Source organism: Halichoerus grypus, chromosome X, assembly GCF_964656455.1.
Source record: "Halichoerus grypus chromosome X, mHalGry1.hap1.1, whole genome shotgun sequence".
Taxonomy (NCBI): Eukaryota; Metazoa; Chordata; class Mammalia; order Carnivora; family Phocidae; genus Halichoerus; species Halichoerus grypus.
Genome location: NC_135727.1, coordinates 27,554,817 through 27,575,386, shown reverse-complemented (window position 1 = coordinate 27,575,386; position 20,570 = coordinate 27,554,817). Strand labels below are relative to the sequence as shown.

Genomic DNA, 20,570 nt, shown 5'->3' with positions numbered 1-20,570 from the left:
ATGTGCTGCAGTGATAGATAAGAAAAAAAAAGAAAAAACCCAGAAGATTGAGTCCCTGCCTTTAAAGAACCTATGTTTTAATAGACATTCTCTGGAGAAAATAACTCAAGAATAATAGCAAACACTCAAGTATTAAACTGAGGACTGTAGTCCTGTGTTGCCCCTCATGGTGGGGAGGGAGGCACGTATAAGGAGTCTAGACTATATGCTTGCCTCTCAAGAACTCCCAGTTATGTGAGGAAGCTAAGACATAAGAGCATGAAAATTAAAATTAAAAAAACAAGAGTTGGGGAGCCTGGGTGGCTCAGTCAGTTAAGCGTCTGACTCTTGGTTTCAGCTCAGGTCATGATCTCGGGGTCATGGGATTGAGCCCTGCGTTAGGCTCTGCACTCAGCGCAGAGTGTGCTTGAGATTCTATCTCTCCCTCTCCCTCTGCCCCTCCCCACCCCCCCCTCAAATAAATAAATGAGTCTTTAAGAAAACAAGAGTTAAGGAGTGATCGGGGCGCCTGACTGGCTCAGTCGGTGGAGCATGTGACTCTTGATCTCAGGATCATGAGTTCAAGCCCCACGTTAAGTGTAGAACTTACTTTAAAAAAAATTAAAAGAGTTAAGCAGTGATCTGTCACAAGGAAGTACAAGTTGAGTTGCAAGATAGCAAAAAAAAAAAAAAAAATCAAAGAAAAAAATTGAGTTGGTTGCCCTAAGGCAATAGGTCACAAAGGACAAAAGGCCACCGGTTCCTTTTCTTACTTACCATCGAGTTAAAGCATTTTAGAACCCATCGAATGCTACTACTTTTCTGACCAAAGCATTGACAAATCAATTGGTTATAGTGACCTAAGAGTTTATATTTCCACCAAAGAGGTAGAGTAAGTAGCAAATGACTAATGGAAATACTGTCTCTAAAAGTCAAAATTTTTTTTCCAGAGGGCTGATATAGCGGTTGCTCCACTCACTATAACCCTGGTTCGTGAAGAAGTCATAGATTTCTCAAAGCCATTTATGAGCCTGGGCATTTCCATCATGATAAAGAAGCCTCAGAAGTCAAAACCAGGAGTATTCTCATTTCTGGATCCCTTGGCTTATGAAATCTGGATGTGCATCGTCTTTGCTTACATTGGAGTCAGCGTAGTTCTTTTCCTAGTCAGCAGATTCAGCCCCTATGAATGGCACTTGGAAGACAACAATGAAGAACCTCGTGATCCACAAAGCCCTCCTGACCCTCCAAATGAATTTGGAATATTTAACAGTCTTTGGTTTTCCTTGGGTGCCTTTATGCAGCAAGGATGTGATATTTCTCCAAGGTTTGTTTCCATGTCATACCCAATGCCTCCTTGCATTCTGTGGCCATGATCCATTCATGTACATCTGGTATTCACTCATCTCAAGTCCAGATTTCTTTCATTTAACATTCCATCCAACAACAAATTATCATCAAGCCACTTTGTTTGCTTGCGTCCATGAAGTGAGTGTGTTTTGGTGTTGTTCTGAATGTCCTTCATGCATTTCTGTGGTATTGTATAGTTATATCTATTATAGCAAACATTTGGACTCTGGATAAAGGCAGCATTATCAGCTAATATTAATATTATTTGGATAAAGCTAATACTAAATCTTGATCAGATCAATCAGGCATGGTTTCCTCCTTAAGTGAGCTAAAACATTTTCTCATTTGTCTAGAGATGGGATCTAGAAAAAATTTGAAAGAATATAGAACTCTTCTTAAAAGCCCTCCTACTTTCCCCTTTCACTGTCCTACCTTTTTCATTTCACTCTTAGACTGCCTAGAACTATTCATTGTAGTATCTCACCCAAGTTTCATAACTAAAACTATAAAAGTACTGAAAGAAAACATAAGAGAAAAAAAAAAGAAAACCTAAGGGGAAGTCTATATGATCTCGGATTGGACAAAGAGTTTTCAAAACACAAAAAAGAACAATCCATTTTTTAAAAATTGACAAACTGGACTTCATTAAAATTCAAAACTTTCACATTTCAAAAGATATCATTAAGAAAATGAAAAGACAAGCCACAGACTGGGAGAAAATATTAGCAAATGATACATCTGATAAAGGACTTATATCCAGAATATATAAAGATTTCTTGCAACTCACTATAAAGAAGACAACCCAATTTTTAAGACGGACAAAATATTTGAATAGACCTTTCCCCAACGAAGATATACAAATGGCTAATAATCACATGTAAAGATGTTCAACATCATTAGTCATTGGGGAAAAGCAAATTAAAATCATATTGAGATACCTCTATATATCCTCTAGAATGGCTATAATAAAAAAGACAGTACCAAGTGGTGGCGAGGATGCAGAATGACTATAGCTCTTATCCATTAGTAGGGTGAATGCAAAATGCTACCGCCAAATAGGAAGACAGTTCCACAGACTCTTATAGTTAGACACACACTTAAAATATGACATGGCAATTCTACTTATTTACTGAAAAGAAAACCTATATCACACAAAGACTTATAAATGTTCATAGGAGCTTTATAAAAACCAAAAAGTGGAAACAACCCACATGTCCATCAACAAGTGAATGGATGAACACAATGTGGCATATCCATCCAATGGAATACTATTTGGCAATTAAAAAGAACAAGCTACCGATATGCTACAACATGGATGAACTTTGAAAACATGATGCTACATGAAAGAAGCCAGACACAAAAGGCCACATATTATATGATTCCATTTATTGAATTCTATTTATTGAATGTCCCTTATTGCATTGTTCCATTTGTCCAGGATAAGCAAACCCATAGAGACAGAAAGTCTCTAGGGACTTAGAGGGAGCAGAGTGAAGCTAAGAAGGATGAGGATTAGGCTGAGGCAGGCAAGGCTGAGTACAGCAAGCACAAGGGGCAAATTCAGTATTTAAAATTCTGATATTTGTTCATCATGGCTTTTTTGAATTAATCTTGATTTTCTTAAAAATATTGCACTGAAATGTTATTTATCTTGATTAATGAGATTTTGGTACCCCTCTAAATTTTGTGCATGGGGTAAATGCCTCACTGGTCTCACTCTCGCCTTGGCCCTGTCAGGATTAAGCACAAATGAGCATGAAGGAACTTTTCAGGGTGAGGGAAATGTTCCAAAACTGGATTGTGGCGATGGCTGCACAACTCTTAAGTTGACTAAACTCATTCATTGTACACTTACATTGGTGAATTTGATGAAATGCAAATTTTATCTCAGCGAAGCTATTGAAAATATTGAATGTGAATGTCCTGGACCTCGCCCACTTATTTTAGTGGTAATTCACCTAAACAAAAACAGTGTTGAATTCATAATCATAAAATATTGTAAGCAAATGTGGTATCTTTAAAATCGGTGGGGGGGGAATTATTTATTTATTTTTAAATTATATTATTATTTATTTTTCTGAAATAAAAAGTTATACTTTTGGCAAAATTGAACATTAATCCAAATACTGACTAGAGTCCATTATACAAACATATGGGGATTTTCATTTAGAATATAAGGACTCAGAAGGTCACCTACTATGGTTTTACAGCATACTTCATTTTAAGATTATCCACCTGGAGCACAAAACATTTCAAATGAAGATTTGCAGCATAACTCATGGGTAACCATCTTCAAATTTCTAATGTAACGTGTATGGGGCAAGCTTCTTTTGTCTAAGTCATACCTTTTGCCACTCTCAATCTGCTTGGTCAGATACTCCAAATGATTTCACTCCCTGTTCCTTTTGTGCTTATAATGTGTATCATTTTGTGATACCATCTGGGAGTTCATTTATTTTGCTAGTTTCTTTCTTTTCTTATTTTTTTAAAACGTTCACTTAGAGACGAGGGTTCTGAACAATCCTTAATTGAGTGATTTTTAACATGGCTGATAATCTGTGTTGAGGCAATGCTAAAGAGTCATTAAGGCTAGAGATTTTATCGGTTTCTGTAAGTGAATTTTCAAAACTAAATTTGTGATATCCCCACCGGAGTGCTACATACTACTCTGTATACTCAAACAGGACTCTTCAAAAGCTATCTGTTTTTAGAAGTATTTATGCATATTGCTTCATTAAGTACTAACTTAAAGATGATGACCTGAAAGTGACAAGCTGGATAGATTTTTTTTTTTTTGTAGCAGAATTTAAGCTACAAATCCTTTTTTGTTTCCCAGGATACATATATCATTACACTGCACTAGATACTGTCATATAGAGCAATGGCTTTCAAACTTTTTGACCATGTCCCTCAGTACGAAATACATTTTCCATCATGAGTCGGTGTGTGTGTGTATGTATGTATATGTATATGTATATGTATATATATATATATATATATATATATATATATATATATATAAGCATCACCAAAAATTACCCTTACAGCATGCCATGCTGTTTTAAATGCTGGTTGCAACTCAACCCAGCAGTGGGACCCACAGGCTATGGAATAACACAGGTCTAGAGTAACAAATATTCTCCCTTTTGTGCTTTTGAGTAATAAATTATTACTCTGTATATTTTCTACCAAATGGATGATCCCTCTTTCAATATTGTCTTTTGTGTCCTTCAAAGGAAATTATATCTTTAAGCCTTTTGATAAAATTTTATACATTGTAGCATACGTATTTCTCCTTGTCTTGAGAGCTCTATTGGTTATATATTTGTGCTCAATTGTATAACAGTAATTCCACTGAAATGTGCTTTTCTACTAACAGATTTCGAAATTCCTGATAGTGACATAGTTGCGCTCTAAGATTCATGGTTGCCTTGACAGCAAATGCCAGTGTTATACTTTATTTCTGTTTAATGGCCACACTTAGAAAGCAGACTCTCCAGAAAGCGCCGAATGTGAACATGCATTGTACACTCTTGACTTTTCCCAAAATTGAAGCAATTCAAGAAATTATAAGAGACCACATTTTAAAGTAGAACTATCAACTATCAGAGCAGGAGGAGATGTCAGATAAATTAACCCAACTGCTTCTGTGTCCTGAGGACAGAGGGGAAACAACCTTCACTGAGCTCCCACCGCGTATGGGCACTTTTCCTCCATTATCCTGTGGATTTTAATCCTCCAAACACTGCCGCCATGTGCTTGGTTTTAAGTTGAAGAAGGTGGCGCTCGGGGTAAATAATTGGCCCAGTCACACAGCTAATGGCAGAGCCAGTATTCAAACCTAACTCCAACTCCACACCCTATGCTATTCCACTTCATGCTGCTTTTTTCACAACAGAGACAGAAGAACCCTATGCAGAGAGATACTGTGGTGGAGGTCAGGGTCAAGGGGTTTTAAGAGCCAGCAGTGTAACTGTTCCCACTACCACACACTGCCTCCCACTCCCGACCTGAAGGTGCATTTGCTTGTTCCATTCTTTTCCTCATGTGCGTGCCCAGGACTATTTTCCAGTCTCCCGACCTCCGATGAAACTCTGCCGGCGCCCGGGCTGTTAAAGAAAGTTTTAGGCAGTGAGCGCTTAAAATGCTGCTGGGTGTGTGTCCACTCAGAGTAAAAGAGTGGGAAATCAGCAGTGAGACAGCATGAGGAGCACCGAGCGTCATTGTATTTCCATCAAATAAAGGTATTGTCAGGGGCTTAGAAGCTTAAAGAGCCCGTGTCAATATTAGGTTTGATATTTTCAACTACTCCAGTTGTTCGGAGTGAACAATTCAGCTAGAGGCTGAATTGCCTTTAGAGAGGCTAATCAAGGTGATCAGCTGAGGTTATATCCATATACAAACTGATTTGTTTGGGGCAGTCGGGAGAAGAAATTATGAGGAGATTCCACTCAACCCTCTTGCCCCGGAGGGGGTTGGGGAGATCGGCAGTGGGTGTAGCCAGATGGAGGTAGCACGTAGGGGTTAAGTACGCGGGTGCGGGATTTAGTCTCACTGGATTCGCAATCTGCTTAGGAGTTGTGTAACTCGGGGCACGTTACTAAATCTGGCTAAGCCTCAGTTCCTCATCCGTAAAGTGTAAAGCATAGTACCTGGCATACGTACAGTAAGTTCTCGGTAAAGGGTAGCCATCCTCCTTATTAAACTGGCTGCTCTTCACCACCCTAATTTCACAAATATTAACAGTTAATATTTTACTTGCATGTGAGTCCCTAAAACTCCTTGGGAATACAGTTGAAATTGTAGGCAGTGCCACACAGCTGATTCCTGATGAGAAATAACCAACAACTTGCCTTCTTGAATCCATATAGTACCCTCCTTAAGGATTACACCTCGTACAAATGTTTTGATTGTATATTCTATAATGATTTACTGATACTGACAGAACGTTACAATTTTTTAAATCTGTCATTTATTTCCTTTGTAAAACTTGGATAGAACCTTGCTGAGCAGTCCAAAGTCCGAGTCCTTCCAGACAAATGCTCCCCCTGCTGACTCTCTTCGAAGCTGCAGGGCCATCTGAGGGCTAACTAAGTTGAAAATGGGAGGATTGGGGGAATTCTAGCCGAGAAACTGGAGGGGACACGCTAACTTGAATCTGATTACTGTGTGCATATTGTTCCAAAGGCATTACTCTTCTCTAATTCTGCAAATTATCAGAGACTTGAGAGGAGCAGGCAGGGCATCTATCCAGGTTAGTTGACATACAGATCCTTTTGTCAAACGGAAAATACAAGCCAAATAATAAAAGACACGAAGGGTATGAAATGAATGGGACCAAAGACTACAGGATTTGGGAGCTCCATTTTAAACAATAGCCTTTCCTTTGCTGATGTCTGACCAGAGTCTCATCCTACTGCAAATTCTCTTCAAAGTAGTAGTGATGTGGGGATCAATTAATGATGTAATAGCAGAATTTTTATTGCAACCATTTTATGACTTTTCTGGCTGAAAGCCATAGTTCTCAGTCTTCGGGAGATGGTTTCTTATTCCCATCAGAAAATACTATACGAGCCAAAGATTGATTCTGCACATTTTTTAAAAATCTGTCATAGAATCGGCATTGAATAGAGTGTAGAAAAGACACATACTTTGGAAGAAAGAATGGGGTGAGAGAGTGTGATGAAGAGTTTGTGCACAAGAGAAGTGGTCACAGTTTCAGCTCTTGATTTTGCAAAGCTAGTAAAGTGCAGATTTCAAAATTTACTTACAGGCTGAAGGTTATAGCACATAGCTCACTTTTATTATTATTCCCAAGGTCATAAAATACATTTTATTATTAACTCGGAAACTCTACTTCTGTATGATTACAGATAACAAGAGCGTTGTATATTATTTTGCGGTGTTTTTATGTCGTTTTTCTCTTGTTGCTAATCTACTTTCATTCACTTCCTCTTACATTTCTTCAAAAGGTACGATATGCTCCTTATAATGCATTTTTATAAATACTAAATGTGCAGCATTTTATAGCCATTTCATTATGCCAACCTCAAAATCTGTCTTGTGCAACAAAACTATTTGAAATGAATGTTAAACATTTTGAAGCTGCATTAATGGAGGGGAAGAAACTGGAAAATGACAGGTCTTTTTAACTCAACTATAAAGTCTTGTCTTGTTTTAATAGATCCTTTTAAAAATGTCATGGGGCTGACCCATCAGTCACTTTTTATATAGCCTCTGTGTGAAATGTGGGTTATTAAATGACTCTAGTTTCATTAATGAGAAAAGGGAAATGTAAAAATTCTTACAGAGCTTCTTCCCTGTGAGTTCCACTGTACCTTTTCTCAGTGAAAGGATTTAGGCATTCATGCCATAAAGGAAAGAAAGCGGTAGAAATTCCACCAAGACTCTTGTCAAAGCTACTGCTGCCTTGAGGGGAGAATGTTGAATGCAAGCTTGTGCATTTCACACGGATTCCAAGGAAGCTCCTTTTCCATCTCTGCTGAGGCTTGTGGATACTATTATACCATTTCTATGTGAATATTCACCAAAATTCTCCATGCACATAGGAATATCATCATATTAACCACACAGTTGCCCGAGTCAATAGCCATGTATACAAGAGGCCACAAAAATGACCATTTTGCATTTAGGTTTATTTTCAGTCATGTCAACAGCCAATCTCAGCTAAGTCCTACAGATCAACCACATGATTATCTGGGTCACCTATTATGGTGGCCAAATAACCAGATTAGCATGGGCAGGCTTGATTTTAGATCATACAGACGCAGTCCATTAGCCTTGATAGAATGGCACAAGTGCAATTTCCATAAATTACTTTATTTTTCTCCCCATTTCAAGTAGACAATGCATAAACTGCCATTGGTATTCGCAGCAGCTTAATACACCCCTTTCTATACCAAACCATGATTCTGGAAATACTCCAAAATCAGTTCTCCTCTTGGTCTCAGGAAAACCCCATCATTCCAAATAAGGATAGCTTTCCCAGTTCCATTCCAAATGAACAACAGATAATAAACAATAATTATCCAAACATGTTTGCTTTTCCTACAACTATAATTCTCAGTTATTGTCAGAAAATTGCATCTTCTGTAATGTATACACCATTCTGGATTTTCTTAGACAAACTATGACTGTTTTGTAGCACCAAAATGTGGGTATTTCTTTCCTATTTTCTAAGTATAGGTTATTTATTTCCTATTTCTCCTCTCCATGCCTCAGTTTCTTTATCTGTAAAATGCCTCTGTTTTCTAATCTGCAAAAATAGTACCTAACCATAGAGAGGAAGGATTGAAAGAGTTGACCCATGTGAACCCAAAGCAATCAGAACAGTCTGGAAGGGCTCAGTAAGGGTTAGCTATTATTGTTATCATTTTTATAACCCTATTACTACAGATGCTACTTTGAAATATTAATCTTTTATGTGGTAAAATTATTGCCAGAGTCAGATCAGTCGAGGATAAATTAAATATATATGGCAACAATGAAGAAAGACTATAAAGGTCTAAATTCCTAACTGAAATATCCTGTAAACGTTTAGCATTTGGACACATTCTTTCTGTCTCATCCCAATGTTTTTACCTCTTCTGATTAAGAGGGACATGTTCCCAGAGGAGATACTGAGAGAATATAACAGTTAGAGAAATCCGTTGCAAAGCAGATTTTCACATCTGAAAGGCAAAAAGTGTGTTCAAAAATAAAGAAGGAAGGGTGGTTTTAAGCATCCAGGAACCAATAGGAATGACAGACTTCAAAAAATCAAGTAGCTTTGTTTTAGTTCATCAATAAAGAACACCATTTATCAAAACACCTGCCAAAACTATTTGACCAGAATGTAAAGTCAAAAACAACTGAATTTTCCAGAGGCTAATAAAAGTTTATCTTGGGACACGGGAATTTAAATTTGCTTCGAAGTGGTCAAATGCCAGTACAAACAGAGACGAGCTTGATTTGCCGGCTTTCAGCCCAGAACTGCCCTCTTTCCCACAGAGCCTGGGGATGTGCCAGGCTCCTGCGCCGATTCTTCCCTTCATGACAGAGTGGGTTCTTTTCCTGCGAGCTTTTCTGGGCATGGGAGAGCAGAGCCTAATCAGGATGGAGCTCTGCCACGGAGAGAACTAGCCTAGAGAGAATGTGGCGATGTTTTATAAAACCTAAGGACCAGATTTTCATTTCTGCAGCCAGAGCCAGCCTTCAGCAACACTGTGAAGGAGACGAAGCTGCCTCTGAACGAGCTGAGCCGCATCCCATCCCTGAGCATCCGGGGCCCTCCCTGGCCCCTGGCTCCCCACAGACCCTCTCCCTGGGCAGCATTCACGTACAGGACCGTTGCTCCCAATCCCGGCTGCACCAGCGCTTTATACATATGCTACTGCTTCGGCCTAACCCCGGCCCCGGAGGGTCTGATTCAGTTGGTCTGGGGTGGAGCCCAGGCATTTTTGTGTGTGTTTTGTTTTCTTTCATCTCAAGCTTCCCAGATGATATTGATGTGCAGGCGGAGTCGAGAATCATTGAGGTAGGAGAACAATATTCCTCAGCTTGGTCTGCAGACCACTGCAATCACCAGGGATGCGTCCGAAGCTCAAGTTCTTGAGCACTCAGATATATCCGAGTCTGCGTGTTCACAAACACCCCACGGAGTGCCAAAGGCGTGGCTACCTTTAAAGAACCAAATGTTCCCCTGTGATAACTCACCCGTCTTCTGTCCCATTCTCTACTAATTGGATTGGCTCATCCAAAATCATGTGATAATAGGTTCTATTGAAGTTACTGGTTAACATTTTGACCAAGTCTTCTAAAGAAAACGCAGAGGGTGATTCCAATCCGAAGAATTTCTATGGCAGGCTGGTGAGGATGGTTTTGTTTGGTTATTGGGGGTAGGGGGAGGTAGGGGTGGAAACAAACCTTTTAGTGCCTGGCAAATTCTATTATACAGGTAGTTCCCTACTTCACTTGAGGCCTGTCCCGTGTGCTAAGGCTTAGTTTGTAAAAGGGGAGAGTTTTGATTCCTGGAGTTAAGCTCCTGAGCCCCACTAGCCATTTCTATTAAGATCCTAATAAATATTATCTCATGGCTCCTTGCCTCACGGGTGACCAACTCCACAAAATGGCAGTCTTTATTAAATTTACTAAACTCAGAGTGAAGAGTACCCCTTCACTGACCCATTTCTCTTCAAATATGTGAGGCTTTTTGACTCTGTGTTTCTCCCATGACATCAGCTTACATCAGTGGTTCTCAGCCTTGGCTGTACCCCGTAATCACCTGGTGAGCTTTAAAAAATGTATGTCTGGGTGCCACTTCCCAGGCTCTGATTTAACTGGTGTTGGGTAGGCCTGAGCATGAGATTTTTTTTTTTTTTTTTTAATGAAGATCCTAGGTGATCCTACCGTGCAGGCTGAGAACCCCTGGCCTTAAAGGAGGTGGGAGAGCTCACACGGGAAGAGAATCTGATAAGTACAGTTCTTACATGTAAGCAGGAGCTGGTAAAAAGATATCTTTCCTAGGATTTTAAAAAAAATCCTGCTTTACAAACCATAAATGCCCAAAGAGCATTATCCATGTACCATCATCATCTGTCGTCATGACATGGGATGTTGTGAACTTGTTACTTTGGTTTGGTGTTTTAATTCCCTGACATCATCTATGTCAACTATCCTGAAACCACTTCTCTTTCCAGAAATAAAGATAAGGATTTTTTTAAACTGAAATCCGGCTCCTCTGGGTCTGGATTGGTCTTTGTTTTGTCTCGTAGGTCGCTTTCCGGGCGCATTGTCGGAGGGGTTTGGTGGTTCTTCACCCTGATCATCATTTCGTCCTATACTGCCAATCTCGCTGCTTTTCTGACTGTGGAGAGAATGGTCTCTCCCATAGAGAGTGCCGAAGACTTAGCTAAGCAGACGGAAATTGCGTATGGGACCCTGGACTCCGGTTCGACAAAAGAATTTTTCCGAGTAAGTGCTTTGCCATGAATTGGGCCGGCTGCTTTTTATTTTATCGTCTTCTCACAAAGGCAAATTCACAGGGCTTTTAAAGGAGGGTGGGGAAAGTGTGGGGATGTTATCAAAGCAGAGTGTCTTAAATACAGCACGGCTTGGTTGGTGACCCAATTCGTTGTTGTTGACAACTAAGACTTGTATGCAGCATTACAAGGGGCATATTGAGAGCGCAAGTCTCGAACTCCCAGGTTTGAATCCCACCCCTGCCACACAGGGATTGTTTGTCCTTGGGCAAGTCATTTCACTTCTGTCAGCCTCCATTGCCTTGCTTGAGAAATGAGGGGACTGAACTAAATAATATGCGTTGTCCTTTCTAGCTTTTATGAAAGCATGATTTTATTATGTCTCAGCAGTTCACAGAAGGTAGGTACATGGCTCTGCCTAAGACTCTGAGGAGTGACAGACTATCAAATTGCATATTCTATTTTAGACAATGGTTTCCTATTGAAATGTTTTATGCTTGTTTCAAGGATTCAGATCCATGCTGATAATTCAATTTTCAGGGAGGCTGGTAATTGTTTAAATTTCTTGAGTACACTTATTCCACGCCCACCACCCCATCATCGGCCAGATCTTAGTGGGGAAACAGCAAGGTGTTCACGAGCAGAAGTTAGTAAAGCTGCATAAACACTGCCAAGAGGAAAGATGAAAGGAGATCGAAGCAGAAAATTATAGAAAGAAAATAGGATGGACAAGCCACTTTTACATAAACTATCAAGATCTTTGTTCTATACCAACTGAACTATAAGAAAGGCCACCAGCGGAGTGTTTAAGAACTCAAATGTTGCTTTAGTTGCCCCAAGCAGGGAAGTATGGTGATTAGAAAATGAGCCCATTCTATACATTACCACTGCCGGCTACTGTCTTCAGTAAAACTGCTTATAGCAATGATCCAGAAGCCACTTATGTAGTAGGTAAAAGGGAAACACTTAGTCTCTCCAGCCAATAATCAAGTTATTGGATAGCGGGTCTAATTACTGACCTTTCCTCCAAGTCCAGGGTAAATAGATGTTGTTGTCAAAACCAGCTTATTTCAAGAAATCAGTAAGAAATAGATTTCTGCATGTATTATCATGAGATTTGTCCAATTGCTTCCTGGGAAACCAGGAGTACCTTTCTTAAAATTATAGCAATTAGCTAAAAACTGTTTTCATTCCCTAAAAAAGAAAGCATTAGTTCTGGGACGCTTTCAAGAATTCTCAATGGCTCTGGATATCCCTTTATCACTTCTACCACTGTTTACCAAGCAGATCAAAATCCCCAACCAGGGAGAGGGGCCCAGTATTGGAACCACCAATGAAGACCTTTTGGAACTAAGCTGGCCTTGACCCTCACCACTATGGCAGTCCCAGAAACTTATCTCGGAATAATCCCCTGCCTGCATGAAATCATTCGCATGTTTCAGGGCAGCAAGCCAGGGATTTCCATCTGCTGAGTAGTCAGCATATAATCAGCTCCATGGCAAGCTGGTTTGGTATCAACCTTCAACAGCATCCCAATCGGCATCAAGTTGCTGTATGAGGTAATTGATCACTTAGGCTATCAAGACACCAGACTTGGGCCCTCTGATAAGAGATACGTGTTCCATTGGAAAGCATTTTACCTTCAAAAATGATTAGAAATTAGGAAGGTGTGCTTTAAATGGTAATCGATAGATGGCATCAATTCCCGTTAAGCTTTCAAAGGCCATTCATCCATACTGCCAGCAAAAGACCTCTCTGGGAAGATTGATTAGCATTAAGACTGGAAAGCGTGACCAAATAGTCATTGTCCCCATACCCAGACCCCACCCCCGCCCATGCATTTTGTGTCTTTCTCAAAAACCAGGAAAGTGTCTGCTAATCCATTCAATGATGGTTTCATTAAAAAGCATCATATTACCAGAGCCAATTTTAATCAACATCCAATTCTGAACATAGCTATTGCCACATTCTAATTGGTTTGCTGTTTCTAATGTTCACCAATTCCTAGTGACCTTTACAGCTAATGAGTAATTCGTATGGAAATGGAGTTGTTATGAAAATCTGATTAGAGAGGGGGCTGGATATTTCTAGGTATAAGAAAATGCAAATCATTTTCTAATTCTCACACACCACTTTTCTTTTTCCCCAAACGGTCGCTGGTGACAGCATTAGGATTCTGTGGGGAAGTTCTTTCAGGCAGCACACAAAGGTTGATGATCTAAGAGTGAAACTGAGCAATCTAGAAAAATCAACTTTTTTAGCCTGCTTGTATTGAAAATGTCACGTAGACCTAACAAAGGGTAAGGTTGGTATTCATATAATCGGGGTGGGGTGCCAACGGAAGCCATCTGTCCTCTCCATGTTCTCCACTCCACCCTCCTTGAACCACATTGATCAGAGAAGACAGCCAGCCAGAACACATCATCTCTCACTCAGGGACTTCACTGAACTAGCTTGTCACCACCCTCCCCCACCCCCCAATGATCTCAAGGCAGTTTTAAGAATAGTTACTCCACCATGCTAAGAAAAAAGTGAGGCCCTCCAATGGCATGCCTTCTGAACTTTAGAGAATAAAACGAGATCACATGCAACATTTACAAACATAACATGAGCTCATTTCTTCCCATTTTCCTGCATACTAAAACCTCAGGGACCAAATGGTAATACCATAAAACAGCCTGGGGCCAGCCCTCTAGTTCTTCCACTAAGAGAAAGAAATAAATAAAATACAATTCCTTTCTAATTGCCCTGCAGACATTTTTACTCCTCCTGGATAAGGCTGCCATTAAAATGATGGTATTTTAAAATGATTCCTTTGTGTCTCTCATTTTCCAGCTATCCTTAGCTGTTATCTGACAATCAATCACTTAAAGTCACGGGCACAGAGAGGCCTGTTCCATCAGGAAAGGTTGGGGGGGTGGACTGAGCAAAATGCATGCAGCTGGAAGAGACTTCTGAAATATTACCGTCAGCCCTCTTGGCTTACAAACTGATTTCCTTAGACAGCAGCTCCAAAACGAAATGTCCCAACCACAGTGGAAGTACCCATGCTAACAAGCCAGTTGACAGCTTTATTGTCATTGCCCAGAGAAATGCCGCTATGATTTCGAAAGCTGCGCCGAAATGATCATTCTCCACTAGGTTTTGGAAATTTAACCTGATACAGACTCATGTTAAAAAAATAGCACTGGGAGAAAAAGCAATTCCAACATTCTCTCTGCGTTCAGACCCCTAGCAATATAATGAGATGACTATGATGCTTGATTTCTTTTCCAGAGACTTGGCCGAATCCCCACTGAAGGTAGTTCAGGGGATTAAAGGAGGTGTTTTTTTTTTTTTTAATGAAATGTTTAATATGAATTTGAACCCCTTTAAGAAATTAAACATAAAAGGAGAGGAGTGGAAAGAGAGTGAGTTGCTCTAGGGCCCTGGGCAGGACAGAGGAATTGAACTTCATCTGGAGACCACCGTCTTCTGACTTGCAGACGTTGTACGCCCCGTGTAGCACAACTGAATTACTCACGGAAATTGTTTTGTTTGAACACAGGACTCTTTGACTAATTGTCATTGGTCATTTAATTTTTTTTTAATTCAGGCTGTAAATGAAGAGCCCTCCAAACTGATTTGAAAAACAGTCCCTACTAATAGTATTTAGATCCTGCTTACACATTCAGAATCTCTCTCTCTCCCCCAGCCTCTCACACACATACACACACACACACACACACACACACAAGAATTTTCAATTGGAGTCCACATGTCAGCATTTCTCAGCCACCTATTATAGGGCTTTTGAAGTATATGGGGAAAGGGGAAAAGTCTCCCCACAGATGCGCCTCTGCTGAGTATGTTGACCTTTTGACATGGTCAAGAAAACTAACCGTGAATCTTTATGCTTTGTTACAACTGAGCTATGCACACAACAGACCTCCCTAACCCCATAACCCAACCCCTAGCCTTAGGAAACATGTCAAAATATAAAATCCTTTTGTTAAAAATTTTCTCACCAAGTACTATGATGAATTTGCAATTTTGAAAGACAATATACTTGGACAACTGCAACCAGATTTAATTGGTTTGAAGACACATATGATGAGACCAAATGTTTGAGGACACAGCCAAACCACACACTAGGGACAACATAATAGCAACAACCAGAGATGAGTTGACATCGAAGGATGGCAGGTCAGAGACATCTGTGGTACATACCACTTGACAGTTTTTCAAAAAAAAATTTGTCTTTTAATTTTGACATGGCTATTTGGATGCCACCTTATCAAAAACAGTCTTATTTTCCTATGTCGTACACAACAAGACTCCTAGACCTCAGAGGTCAAGACTGGAGGTAGAGGCGCAGGCACAAGGAGAGGATGCTGAGGCCTGACCACATAGGCCTCTGGAAGAGGGAAAAGTACACCCAGACAGCTGTTGGCTTTTCCCAGCCCTCGGCAGCCAGGGATCTGTGGTTCTGTAGGTCTTCCTTGCATGCAAGTCTTGACCTGGGTGGAGAGGACACCTTCCAAGGGAGTGGAGGTTGGTTGACCTGACAACTGCCCACAACTGACAACACACCTAATATCTGTCTCCAAGAGAAAGGAGACAATGTAGCAATGAAGACAGGCTAATAATAATGCCCTAGATTCTACTATGTATTCTTCACTCTTTCAATAATAACTCTTTTTTTGAGTACACTCCATATACCAAGTTCCAGGCTAAGCTCTGAGGCTCCATCTCCGTACACAAAATTAAATTTCTGCCTGTCTTTGGCCAAATCACATGAAAACACCTAGACAGGGTTTTCCACCATATTTGGAGGTTATTTCAGGGGACAGACTGACCTGAAATATAGGCATGTCAGGAAACTAGATGATCACACCTCCAGGGCAGCTGACAGTGTTTAGTTTTATGTTGCTCCTTCCCCGCACCTGCCAATCTGTGGGTACACCCCATGGTGAATAACAGTAGGGTTAATGATTCTTCACAACCCCAACACGAAAGTCAGGTAGGTAATGAATAAAACAGAAATGGCCTCTACCCTCTGGAAGCTCACAATCCAGCAGGCTGTCAATTTGCAACACATATTCACATACATTACCACATTCGATGCCCTTGACAATCCTGCAATGCTACCAGAACAGGTATGATTGCCCCCTACCTCATGGAGGAAACACATGGGGCAAAATGGCTTTGTGGCTTGCCGAATGTCACTCAGCTCCACGGGGAAGAGCTAGAACTCTGAGTCCAGATTGGGTCCTCTGTCCATCCCATCTCACTGCCTTTCTGGCTTGAGTGTTCACAGAAACAGGGGGTGTTATGCATGAATCGAGCCTCTGGTGCAGCACATGCTAAGGCGTCTGTATTATCTCCTAGTTGATCTTTGTCTTTATATCCCTTGATGGATCAATTAGAAAAGAAAACCTATACACACTTTTAAATGACATTTTCCCATGCTCTGATAACCTCAAAAGGATCCAAGATAAGATGGCATAGAAAAGGAAGACATCCATAAAACTAGAGTGAATGCCACAAACACAGCAAACCGCCATTATTCACAGCTGATTATAGTTTCTGATATGCCAAGGGTTATGTTGTGGCTGGATAAAACTGGAAAGAAAAAGAGAGAGGATGAAAATGATTTCTAGTTCTACATCCACTCATGACTTTCTTGTTTTTCTTTGGGTAAGAAGCATTTGGTCTCAGTTTCCTCATCTATCAAGGGAATGTTCTCTGCTTTACCTTCCTTATAGGGTTAGTAAGAGGATAATATCACAGAAAGATCTCTAAAAGTAGGAAGGGTTCTGTAAGTCCCAGGAGACTTTTTTTAAAGATTTTACTTATTTATTTGAGAGAGAGAGAGCAGGAGGAGGAGCAGAGGGAGAGGGACAAGCAGACTCCAAGCTGAGTGCAGAACTTGACGCAGGGTTCAATCTCACAACCCTGAGATCATGACCTGAGCTGAAATCAAGAGTCCCATGCTCCACCGACTGAGCCACCCAGGCGCCCCAAATCCCAGGAGACTTCAGAGGAAGGGCCCAACACTAGAACAATTAAAGCGTAAAGACTCCCAACAAGGCTCTGTGGAGACACGAGGGAGGGGTATTTCCCAAGAAGAAAATAAGAGAAAATAAAATAATCTCTGCTGGCTCAGTGGAAGAGAGGTGGGTTTCTGCCTGGCTTTGGGAGGAGAGAGAAAGCTCATTTGTATCCTCCCCCCTCCCCATCCTCCTGATCCCATCCCTACCCCTGTTATAAAATACTACTCCTGACCTCATCTCTTAGTCCATTTTCAGCCATTCCTTTGTGGCCTGCAGATTCAACCACTTCAGCATGCACGATTCAGAGCTGCCCTTGAAGACCACCTAGAACCTTCAGGTGCTTCCAAGGGGGCATGCAGGCCATCTGCCCAAAGTAACCAACCATATGGATTTCATTAGCATTTCTCTGTTAGTCCTCCCAGGTAACCTACTTGCTTATGAGAGCATTTCACAGCCTAGAAAGCCTAAGGGAGTCTTCCTTTTCTTTGAGGCTGCCAACTCTCTCAGACAATGCCAGAGTAATTAACACCACACAGGATCCCCAGATCTTGGGGAGAACTCTGAAACTCTCTTCCCTAGAGTAATTCACCTCAGGATCTCACTTTCTTTCCTTAGCTGACAAAATCAAATCCCCTCAGCGCTTCTAGTTGGAGGAATTGGGCCCATCTGTTCAATTAGACATTCCTTGAGTTCACCTGGCAAGCTGGCGCAGGTTAATTATTAAATTCTCCTTCATCACCATGCAGATGTCTAAAAACTTGACCATCAGGATCAAGTAAAATTTCAACTTCCTGAAACGCAGCTAACAAAAACATTCAACTAGAATGGTTGGTTGCACTCTACTTTTGTTTTTTTGTTTGTTTGTTTGTTTTAAGATTTTACCTATTTATTTCACAGAGAGACACACAGTGAGAGAGGGAACACAAGCAGAGGGAGCGGGAGAGGGAGAAGCAGGCTTCCCGCTGAGCAGGGAGCCCGATGCGGGACTCGATCCCAGGACTCTGGGATCATGACCTGAGCTGAAGGCAGACGCCCAACGATTACTGGGTGGCAGACTGAGCCACCCAGCCCCCCTGCACTCTAATTTTGAAAGGAAAAGGCAACTCACACAAACAAAACCTTGATACGATTTTTTTTCCAAAAAAACTACTAGGTGATGTCCTGCAGTCATATTCATCCCAGTCTTCAACATCTTCTACATTTTTAATCAGAGAGCAAATAAATATTGAGGGTCTATCATATCAAGTTAGGCACCAGGGGGACAGTAGTTATGTTTTTGCAAAATGGAGTTAGTCACCTGTGAAAATACACTTCTACCATAAATCCATCTTCTAAGAAGAAAGCAGTAAGACACAGTAAAGGCATGAAACACAGGGGCTTCTGGACTTGAAAATTTTTTTGAGGATTAACCCTATCCAAGTAATAATGCTGCAGTGAACATTGGTGTACAAAGAGCTCTTTGAATCCCTGTTTTCAGATCCTTTCGGTATATACCTAGGAGTGGAATTGTTGGATTGTATGACAATTCTTTGTTTCTCTGTTTTAACTTTTAAGGTCTATTTTGATACAAAAGATGAGGACATTTTCTGTTCTGTTTTCTTCCCATTGCTGCTCAAACAATCCTACTCTTCTCTTAGGCTATAAATGCCACTCTCCCAATAGGAAGAGGACGCTAGGGCAGAACTTTCATTAGTATCACAAAGTTTCATCTTGATATAGGACTGCAGCTGAGGGGGAGGTATGTGTATGTATGTAAGTGTTGAAAAAAACCTAAAGTCCTGTCTATATCACGTATGTGTATGGAGGGTCCCGGATATTTTAGCTACCAATTCCAGCTTGTAACAAAACTTTGAGGGAACATGCTTTCTCTTTCTGTGTTTGTGCTGCAATTCTGATGCCCCTGCAAGATTGCACCAGAATGCAGGTGATGGATGGTAGAATGAAACTCACCTTCTTTCTGTTCTAAATGGTTGAGAATGTTACCTGTCTGATGGAAGGACTTGGATAGTGATGATCTGTTGCATTTCTTTCCAGTTCTGATTGTGGGCATCTGTCTGTACATTATTCCCAAAACTGATCTCCTATGTGCACACTCCCTGGTGCCCTAATGAAGAGGTTCCTGAAGGTGGTTGAAGGTGCTTAGCTGCTATGCCTAAAGAAACCTGAATTCTGGAACTGAATCTTACTTCTCAGTTTTGTAAAAATTCTTGTGTGTTCACAGCCTGATTTATTTGACTCTCAATTTTATCTTCTTTGAGTCTCTGGTCTGGGTTACAGACTATTTCTTTTTTAAGATTTTATTTATTTATTTATTTGAGAGAGAGAGAGCACACGTGCATGAGCAGGGGGAAGGGGGAACGGCAGAGAGAGAGGGAGAAGCAGGCTGGCCACTCAGCAGGGAGCCTGACACCCGGCTCCATCCCAGGATGCCAGGATCATGACCTGAGCCGAAGGCGGACACTTAACTGACTAGGCCACACAGGTACCCACAGATTATTTCTAGCATCATTCAGTAGCACTGATTTTCCAACCCACTGGGTAAAGAACCCTGTCCTAGACATTCTGGGAATGAATAGGAGATGCCATCCAGACCCCTGAGTCCAATATATAAACAATAGGGGAGTCAGATGAATTAATCAGAAAAGGTTTCTGGAGAAAGGGACATCTTCAAAATATTTGGAGAGAAAAGATTTTAAAGTAGAAAAAATTTAAAAATAGTTCAAGCGGTACGTGAGAATATATATGTGACAAAAAAAAAAAAAAAAACCAACAACAAAAAAACAAGACCATGACTTTATATCATGTTAGATTATGGCTATTCTTGACTGAGGAACTGTTAGTTTTCTATAGGGTTCACACTAAGTTTGTTTGTACAAGATAGTGTATGTGTATATGTTTGGGGGAGGAAATTTAGGATGGAAAAAAAGTTTCCCAGGAAAAGTATTGCTTTGAAACAATAGCATCATGGTAGAAATCAATCTATAGACTGCCACGGGTAAATTGGAAATCATTGCTTGAGACCAGGGTGCTCTGAGCGATGTCTTATTTCTAATTTCATCATTCACATTTGGCATGTGAAGATGAGGTTCATTAAAAAGAGACTCTCCAAAGAATACTTTGCTTTCTTTTAAATGAGTTTGAAGAACCAGTGTTGAAAAGCAAAATCCATCGCTGCTTTGGCAAACAATATCAAATGAAAGATTTCATAACCAACACTTCATATTTA

At 40.6% G+C, this 20,570-nt stretch overlaps 1 protein-coding gene across 6 annotated transcripts in view; it reads left to right on the top strand.

Annotated features, from left to right (window-relative positions):
- The window catches only part of GRIA3 (glutamate ionotropic receptor AMPA type subunit 3), a 275,580-nt gene that overhangs the window by 207,244 nt on the left and 47,766 nt on the right, over window positions 1-20,570 (top strand). For all 6 annotated transcript variants that reach the window (XR_013444731.1, XM_078064947.1, XM_078064946.1 and 3 more), the window contains 2 exons: window positions 930-1,306; window positions 11,103-11,301. Coding sequence is in view for 5 of the 6 variants with exons in the window: in XM_078064947.1 (XP_077921073.1) it covers window positions 930-1,306; window positions 11,103-11,301 (576 nt within the window). In the remaining variant the exon portion in view is untranslated. The remainder of the gene's footprint in view (window positions 1-929; window positions 1,307-11,102; window positions 11,302-20,570) is intronic.